Source organism: Cololabis saira, chromosome 3 (assembly GCF_033807715.1).
Source record: "Cololabis saira isolate AMF1-May2022 chromosome 3, fColSai1.1, whole genome shotgun sequence".
NCBI lineage: Eukaryota > Metazoa > Chordata > Actinopteri > Beloniformes > Belonidae > Cololabis > Cololabis saira.
In genome coordinates this window covers 54,902,074-54,911,065 of record NC_084589.1, presented here as the reverse complement: position 1 = coordinate 54,911,065, position 8,992 = coordinate 54,902,074, and the positions used below count along the sequence as shown (strand labels likewise).

Genomic DNA, 8,992 nt, shown 5'->3' with positions numbered 1-8,992 from the left:
CTGAAGAAATTATCAATAGTTTAGATAACAGGAAGTATGCAGTAGGAATATTCTTAGACTTAAAGAAGGCATTTGATACCATCAACCATGATATATTAATTAATAAATTAGAAAAGCTTGGTATAAGAGGGGTGGTGCTGAGGTGGGTGAAAAGCTACATTGAGAACCGACAGCAGTTTGTGCAGATGGGCGATCATAAGTCAACTCTTTTGGACATTACCTGTGGGGTCCCACAGGGGTCAGTGTTAGGACCCAAACTTTTTATTTTATACATTAATGACATATGTAAAGCATCAGCAATATTTAAGTTTGTTTTATTCGCAGATGATACAAATATCTTTTGTTCTGGGGAAGATCTACAGCAGCTTTTGGAGTTGGTCACAGCAGAAATGAAAAAATTAAAACACTGGTTTGATGTTAACAAATTATCTTTAAATCTTAAGAAAACTAAATTTATGTTGTTTGGAAATCGCACAATCCCAATTGATACTGTGCAAATAACGATCAATAATGTACCTATTGAAAGGGTGTATGAAAATAAATTTCTGGGAGTGATACTGGATCACAAAATCTGCTGGAAACCCCATATAAATCATATAAGAACAAAACTGGCAAAGAGTGTAGCAATATTGGGGAGAACAAGATACATGCTGGATTATAAATCATTGCACATTCTGTATTCATCACTAGTATTACCATATCTGGATTATTGTGTGGAAGTTTGGGGCAACACATATATAAGCAATTTACAACCGCTATTCAGAATGCAAAAAAAAGCAATCAGGATACTTCACAATGTGGGTTATAAGGATCACACAAACACACTGTTTTTAAAGTCGCATGTGTTGAAATTCTGGGACATTGTCAAACTAAAAACTCTTCAAATCATATTCAAAGCGAGAACTGATTCACTTCCAGGGAATTTACAGAAAATGTTTTGTGACAGGGAGGGGGGTTATAATTTAAGAGGAAAATTTAATTTAAAAAAACAATGTTTTCATTCTAAAAGGAAAAGCATGTGTATCTCAGTTGTTGGAGTGGATCTATGGAATAGGTTGGGTGATGGGTTGAAGCAATGTACAAATATAAATCAATTTAAAAAACGGTACAAAAAGGAAGTTCTGGGAAGTTATTTGGTTGAGGAGTTATGTTAAGGCAATATGGTGTTTGTTAGCTGGTTAGGTGCAAAGGCACAACTAATGGGAAAATTGGTAGCCTATTAGGTAATTGCAGCTATTTATTAACATTTATGTTTAATTTATGATAGAGGTAACAAAGGGGAAGGGTTAAATAAGTTTTACTTCAACCTGCTCCTTTTCGGACACTGTTTTTTTTCCCCCTGTTTTTATTACGTTTTTGTTGTTGTTGCTTTTTTTTCTGTATGTTTTGAATTTGTTTTAAAATCTTATATTTTTTTATGTGTTCGAAATAAACAAATCAATCAATCAATCAATCAAAAAAATGGTTATGGTTATGGTTAGGGTTAGAGGGTTATGGTTATGGTTAGGGTTAGAGGGTTATGGTTATGGTTAGGGTTAGAGGGTTATGGTTAGAGGGTTATGGTTATGGTTAGGGTTAGAGAGTTATGGTTAGAGGGTTATGGTTAGGGTTAGGGTTAGAGGGTTATGGTTAGTGTTAGAGGGTTATGGTTATGGTTAGGGTTAGAGAGTTATGGTTAGAGGGTTATGGTTATGGTTAGGGTTAGAGGGTTATGGTTAGAGGGTTATGGTTATGGTTAGGGTTAGAGGGTTATGGTTATGGTTAGGGTTAGGGTTAGAGGGTTATGGTTATGGTTAGGGTTAGGGTTAGAGGGTTATGGTTAGAGGGTTATGGTTATGGTTAGGGTTAGGGTTAGAGGGTTATGGTTATGGTTAGGGTTAGGGTTAGAGGGTTATGGTTAGAGGGTTATGGTTATGGTTAGGGTTAGAGGGTTATGGTTATGGTTATGGTTAGGGTTAGAGGGTTATGGTTAGAGGGTTATGGTTATGGTTAGAGGGTTATGGTTATGGTTAGGGTTAGAGGGTTATGGTTATGGTTATGGTTAGGGTTAGAGAGTTATGGTTAGAGGGTTATGGTTAGGGTTAGAGGGTTATGGTTATGGTTAGGGTTAGGGTTATGGTTAGAGGGTTATGGTTAGTGTTAGAGGGTTATGGTTATGGTTAGGGTTAGAGGGTTATGGTTAGAGGGTTATGGTTATGGTTAGGGTTAGAGGGTTATGGTTATGGTTAGGGTTAGAGGGTTATGGTTATGGTTAGGGTTAGAGGGTTATGGTTAGTGTTAGAGGGTTATGGTTATGGTTATGGTTAGAGGGTTAGGGTTAAAGGGTTATGGTTAGGGTTAGAGGGTTATGGTTATGGTTAGAGGGTTATGGTTAGGGTTAGAGGGTTATGGTTAGGGTTAGAGGGTTATGGTTAGGGTTAGAGGGTTATGGTTATGGTTATGGTTAGAGGGTTAGGGTTAGAGGGTTATGGTTAGGGTTAGAGGGTTATGGTTATGGTTAGAGGGTTATGGTTAGGGTTAGAGGGTTATGGTTAGGGTTAGGGTTATGGTTAGAGGGTTATGGTTAGTGTTAGAGGGTTATGGTTATGGTTAGGGTTAGAGGGTTATGGTTAGGGTTAGGGTTATGGTTAGAGGGTTATGGTTAGTGTTAGAGGGTTATGGTTATGGTTAGGGTTAGAGGGTTATGGTTAGAGGGTTATGGTTATGGTTAGGGTTAGAGGGTTATGGTTATGGTTAGGGTTAGAGGGTTATGGTTATGGTTAGGGTTAGAGGGTTATGGTTATGGTTAGGGTTAGAGGGTTATGGTTAGTGTTAGAGGGTTATGGTTATGGTTATGGTTAGAGGGTTAGGGTTAAAGGGTTATGGTTAGGGTTAGAGGGTTATGGTTATGGTTAGAGGGTTATGGTTAGGGTTAGAGGGTTATGGTTAGGGTTAGAGGGTTATGGTTAGGGTTAGAGGGTTATGGTTATGGTTATGGTTAGAGGGTTAGGGTTAGTGTTAGAGGGTTATGGTTATGGTTATGGTTAGAGGGTTAGGGTTAAAGGGTTATGGTTAGGGTTAGAGGGTTATGGTTATGGTTAGAGGGTTATGGTTAGGGTTAGAGGGTTATGGTTAGGGTTAGAGGGTTATGGTTAGGGTTAGAGGGTTATGGTTATGGTTATGGTTAGAGGGTTAGGGTTAGAGGGTTATGGTTAGGGTTAGAGGGTTATGGTTAGGGTTAGAGGGTTATGGTTATGGTTATGGTTAGAGGTAGGGGTGTCACGGTACACACAAGTCACGGTTCGGTACGTACCTCGGTACAGGGGTCACGGTTCGGTACGGGTTCGGTACAACGGGAAAAAAAATACAAAAAGTCCCAAATGTATAAGACGAGTTTTTTCTTCCTTTATTTTGATCATAGCATTTGAAAGTTAAAGTTTGTTCAATTGGCTACAAAACTAAAAAGCATCTCTTATTAAAGTGTAAAATAAATAGAATAAAACATTTAACTTGTGCATTAGTGTTTTTAATTTTACCACGGACTGGTTTATGTGAGTGCGGGATGGTATTGTAACGAGCTCGAGCACTTTTAATAAATACTTGAACCCGGCTCCTCTACTGCTGCACATGGGCAGAGCCGTCTGGGGGCGGAGTATTCTCCATGGGCCCTTATGATAGTCATTTTAACGTTCAACAACATCATCCTACCCATCAAACTACATTTATTCTCACTTTTAGTGAGCCAAGCCTATAGGCCTATGCTGCAGAAAGCAGAGTAAAGTCACACACACACACACACACACACACACACACACACACACACACACACACACACACACACACACACACACACACACACACACACACACACACGCGGAGCTGAAAACTCAGGTAGTCACGGACTGACTCAGTTCATTCTTTGATACAATTTAAATACAAAAAAAACATAACTGGTCTAAATTACACAATCTATTTAGATAGATATAGACGCAGCGGTCTATAACATCATTTCTGAGCTCTATAACAGAGAATAGACTCTAGTCTCGTTCACAACAACACAAGCTCATTAAAATAGGCAGCTGGTCAAGAAACTGATAAAGACATTATTTATGAAGGTTACACTCACTCACCAACGGTAGTTGACTCTTCCATAACCCAAAATAATCCAGGTAACGTGGAAAACGGGGTAACATTCAAAACTTTGTACATGCTTAGTCCTCTTTTAAACTTTAGCGCTAATCTCCTTCACTGTGACTGTTAAGGCTGATTTATGGTACCGCGTTACACCAACGCAGCGCCTACGGCGAAGGTTGCGCGTCGCCGCATAACCTCGCCGTAGCCTGCGCCGTACCCTACGGCGTATGCTCTGCGTCGATTTAACGCAGAACCATAAATCAGGCTTTACACCCAATCCGCGTTGGCACACGGCCCTGATGCGTTCAGGACAGTTGTAAATTAAGAATTAGAACATTTTATCGTTATTATAGCCTACAATTTATGATGATATATGAATTGCACATATATTTATTGATATGCACAGACTAGCACACATTTAGGAGTTAAGGTTAGGAGTTAAGGATAGAGGTTAGGAGTTAGGAGTTAAGGTTAGGAGTTAAGGATAGAGGTTAGGAGTTAGGAGTTGACAGCTACGGTGGATCTGCATGTGCAGGTTGCCAGATCGTGATGAAGCACCAACCGTTTTCATGTTTTTGTCACAGTCTTTTGTGTTTGTTTAACAACAGTTTTTCACCTTATTTTCATCAACTTTAATTGGAAATCTGAACTAAAGCATCGACTCAACAACTGTTTGAACAGGAAATTAAAAGAACTTTAGTGTTTTTTAATGTGGAAGTTAATGAAAACACTATGTTCACACAGATCTGTTACTTGTGTTTTAATGAGTTTAAACACGTATTTTAGTGCAGGCGGTTTTTAGAGGTTTGTAGACGGTTTTAATAGCTTGTTACTCCCCCTCAAGATCTAAACTTAGTTACTCTCTTCTTCATTTAAAGTGTTATTAGTAAATGTGCACCCGTCCTGAAACCAGGACTTAATCATACCTGAGTTCTGGAACAGGAAATCAGAAGTTATTCCAACCTTTATGTTTTTTAAATCTACTTTCATTCCAGCTAACTGCTAAATTCTTATTCATAACACAAACAGACTATAGCACAGCTGCAAGAGAGAGGTGATTAAATGCTCGGGGCTGTTTTTTTGTCTGTTTCGTTAGACTTTAATCTTTTAAAAGCTAATTTAGCTTTGATAGCTCAGAGGATAAAGATCCAAACTCCTTCTGTTTTCCTGCAGGAACTTCGTGGACCAGGATCTTCCAGCATGAGGAGCAGAGCCGGTTTCCTCGGCCTCATCGCAGCCGCCTGCTTCTGCGGCGTCGCTGCTCAGAGCTCAGGTGGGTAGTTCAGGTCGGACACGCCTGCATACGTCTCTGACTGCATCTGTGACTGGCGTTATTAACTGGCGACTGCGTCTGTAACTGCGTCTGCGTTGGCGTCTCGTGACTGCATCTGCAGCTGGCGTCGGCGTCTGCCGTCTCCCTCTTGCTTCTGCATTTGGGTCTGCGACTGACGTCTGCGACTGGCGTCTGGCGTTATTAACTGGCGTCTGCGACTGCGTCTGCATTTGCCGTCTGCGACTGGCGTCAGCGGCTGCAGTATTAACTGGTGTCTGCGTTGAAGTTTATGTTGGAAACTGCATATGGCGTCTGCGACTGGCGCGTTGGCGTCTGCGGCTGGCGTTATTAACTGACGACTGCGTCTGTAACTGCAGCTGCCGTCTGCGTTGGCGTCTGGTGACTGTATCTGCCATCTCCCTCTTGCTTCTGCATTGGGGTCTGTGACTGACGTCTGCGTCTGCGACTGGTGTCTATGTTGGCAACTGCGACTGGCGTCAGCGGCTGCAGTATTAACTGGTGTCTGCGTTGGCGATTATGTTGGCGCCTGCGTTGGCGTCTGCGACTGGCATCTGCGGCTGCGTTATCAACTAACTCCTCTCTCCCTGACCAGAGTGTGAAAACGCCACGGTGGCCGACATCGTCTTCCTGGTCGACGGCTCCGACAGCATCGGCGCCGAGAACTTTGGGGAAGTCCGAACTTTCCTCCGCAACATCATCCAGGGCCTGGACATCGGCGCCAAGAAGGTCCAGATCGGCCTGGCGCAGTACGGCTACGAGACGCACCCGGAGTTCCTGCTGAGGAGCCACTCGGACAGGAAGTCCCTGCTGGCGGCGGTGGAGCAGCTGCCCTACCGCGGCGGCGGCACGCAGACGGGGAAGGCGCTGAACTTCCTGCGGGAGGAATACTTCACGGCCGTCGCCGGCAGCCGGGTCGGCCAGCGGGTGCCCCAGATCGCCGTGGTATTGACGGACGGGGAGTCCCTGGACGAGGTGGAGACCGCCGCGCTGCTCCTGCGGCGGCACGGCGTCACCATGTTCGGCGTGGGCGTGGGCGAGTACAACCGGACGCAGCTGCGCTCCATCGCCAGCTGGCCCCACGAGCAGTTCCTCTACACCATGGAGAACTTCCAGGCCCTGCAGGCCATGGCGGGAACGCTGCTGGAGAACGTGTGCAGCTCCATGGAGGGCCAGAGACAAGGTAAGCACCAAAAAACCATGGAGAGGAAATCATGGGAAACATTTATGATTGCGTACTCCTTGATTTGTGTGTAACTTGGCAATTGAAAGATCCTGCGTGTTTGTTTGTCTGGTGCACCATAAGAAAATACAAGCTTTTATTATATCATGCACAATGAGGAAACAGCCTAGTCATAAAACAGGAGTTGACCCTTAGGAATGGGAGATATTTTACCGTTCACGATAAACCGTCAAATAAATTCCCCACGGTAAGAATTTGTATCTCACGGTAAAAACGATAAATTCCCGTTGATGACGTTTTTGTGTAAAACTGATTTATGGTTCTGTGTTAAATCAACACGTGCGTGTGCATGAAGGAAGGAAGGAAGAAAGAAAGAAAGAAAGAAAGAAAGAAAGAAAGAAAGAAAGAAAGAAAGAAAGAAAGAAAGAAAGAAAGAAAGAAAGAAAGAAAGAAAGAAAGAAAGAAAGAAAGAAAGAAAGAAGGATAAATTCCCGTTGATGAGGTTTTTGTGTAACAAACATGGCGGATCTGAGAGAGTGATAGATTTATAGTTACAAAGGTGGAGTTGAATTTTAATTTTTTTAACGTCATTTTTATCGTTATCGGGATAAATGCCAGAAATTAGGCAGGCCCTATTGACCCTGCAACTAGAGAAAACAGCCTAGTCATAAAACAGGAGTTGACCCTGCAACTAGAGGAAACAGCCTAGTCATAAAACAGGAGTTGACCCTGCAACTAGAGGAAACAGCCTAGTCATAAAACAGGAGTTGACCCTGCAACTAGAGGAAACAGCCTAGTCATAAAACAGGAGTTGACCCTGCAACTAGAGGAAACAGCCTAGTCATAAAACAGGAGTTGACCCTGCAACTAGAGGAAACAGCCTAGTCATAAAACAGGAGTTGACCCTGCAACTAGAGGAAACAGCCTAGTCATAAAACAGGAGTTGACCCTGCAACTAGAGAAAACAGCCTAGTCATAAAACAGGAGTTGACCCTGCAACTAGAGGAAACAGCCTAGTCATAAAACAGGAGTTGACTAGAGAAAACAGCCTAGTCATAAAACAGGAGTTGACCCTGCAACTAGAGGAAACAGCCTAGTCATAAAACAGGAGTTGACCCTGCAACTAGAGGAAACAGCCTAGTCATAAAACAGGAGTTGACCCTGCAACTAGAGGAAACAGCCTAGTCATAAAACAGGAGTTGACTAGAGAAAACAGCCTAGTCATAAAACAGGAGTTGACCCTGCAACTAGAGGAAACAGCCTAGTCATAAAACAGGAGTTGATCCTGCAACTAGAGAAAACAGCCTAGTCATAAAACAGGAGTTGACCCTGGAACTAGAGGAAACAGCCTAGTCATAAAACAGGAGTTGACTAGAGAAAACAGCCTAGTCATAAAACAGGAGTTGACCCTGCAACTAGAGAAAACAGCCTAGTCATAAAACAGGAGTTGACCCTGCAACTAGAGGAAACAGCCTAGTCATAAAACAGGAGTTGACCCTGCCACTAGAGAAAACAGCCTAGTCATGAAACAGGAGTTGACCCTGCAACTAGAGAAAACAGCCTAGTCATAAAACAGGAGTTGACCCTGCAACTAGAGAAAACAGCCTAGTCATAAAACAGGAGTTGACCCTGCAACTAGAGAAAACAGCCTAGTCATGAAACAGGAGTTGACCCTGCAACTAGAGAAAACAGCCTAGTCATGAAACAGGAGTTGACCCTGCAACTAGAGGAAACAGCCTAGTCATAAAACAGGAGTTGACCCTGCAACTAGAGGAAACAGCCTAGTCATAAAACAGGAGTTGACCCTGCAACTAGAGGAAACAGCCTAGTCATAAAACAGGAGTTGACCCTGCAACTAGAGGAAACAGCCTAGTCATAAAACAGGAGTTGACCCTGCAACTAGAGGAAACAGCCTAGTCATGAAACAGGAGTTGACCCTGCAACTAGAGGAAACAGCCTAGTCATAAAACAGGAGTTGACCCTGCAACTAGAGGAAACAGCCTAGTCATAAAACAGGAGTTGACCCTGCAACTAGAGGAAACAGCCTAGTCATAAAACAGGAGTTGACCCTGCAACTAGAGAAAACAGCCTAGTCATAAAACAGGAGTTTACCCTGCAACTAGAGGAAACAGCCTAGTCATGAAACAGGAGTTGACCCTGCAACTAGAGAAAACAGCCTAGTCATAAAACAGGAGTTTACCCTGCAACTAGAGGAAACAGCCTAGTCATAAAACAGGAGTTGACCCTGCAACTAGAGGAAACAGCCTAGTCATAAAACAGGAGTTGACCCTGCAACTAGAGAAAACAGCCTAGTCATAAAACCGGAGTTGACCCCGAAACTAGAGAAAACAGCCTAGTCATAAAACAGGAGTTGACTAGAGGAAACAGCCTAGTCATAAAACAGG

General features: G+C 43.0%; 1 protein-coding gene across 1 annotated transcript in view; it reads left to right on the top strand.

Annotated features, from left to right (window-relative positions):
- LOC133440527 (collagen alpha-6(VI) chain-like) overlaps positions 1 to 8,992 on the top strand; it is a 92,930-nt gene that overhangs the window by 1,536 nt on the left and 82,402 nt on the right. The window contains exons 2-3 of the mRNA XM_061717803.1: positions 5,287 to 5,386; positions 6,000 to 6,587. Of these exons, the coding sequence (XP_061573787.1) occupies positions 5,314 to 5,386; positions 6,000 to 6,587 (661 nt within the window). The 5' untranslated portion in view covers positions 5,287 to 5,313. The remainder of the gene's footprint in view (positions 1 to 5,286; positions 5,387 to 5,999; positions 6,588 to 8,992) is intronic.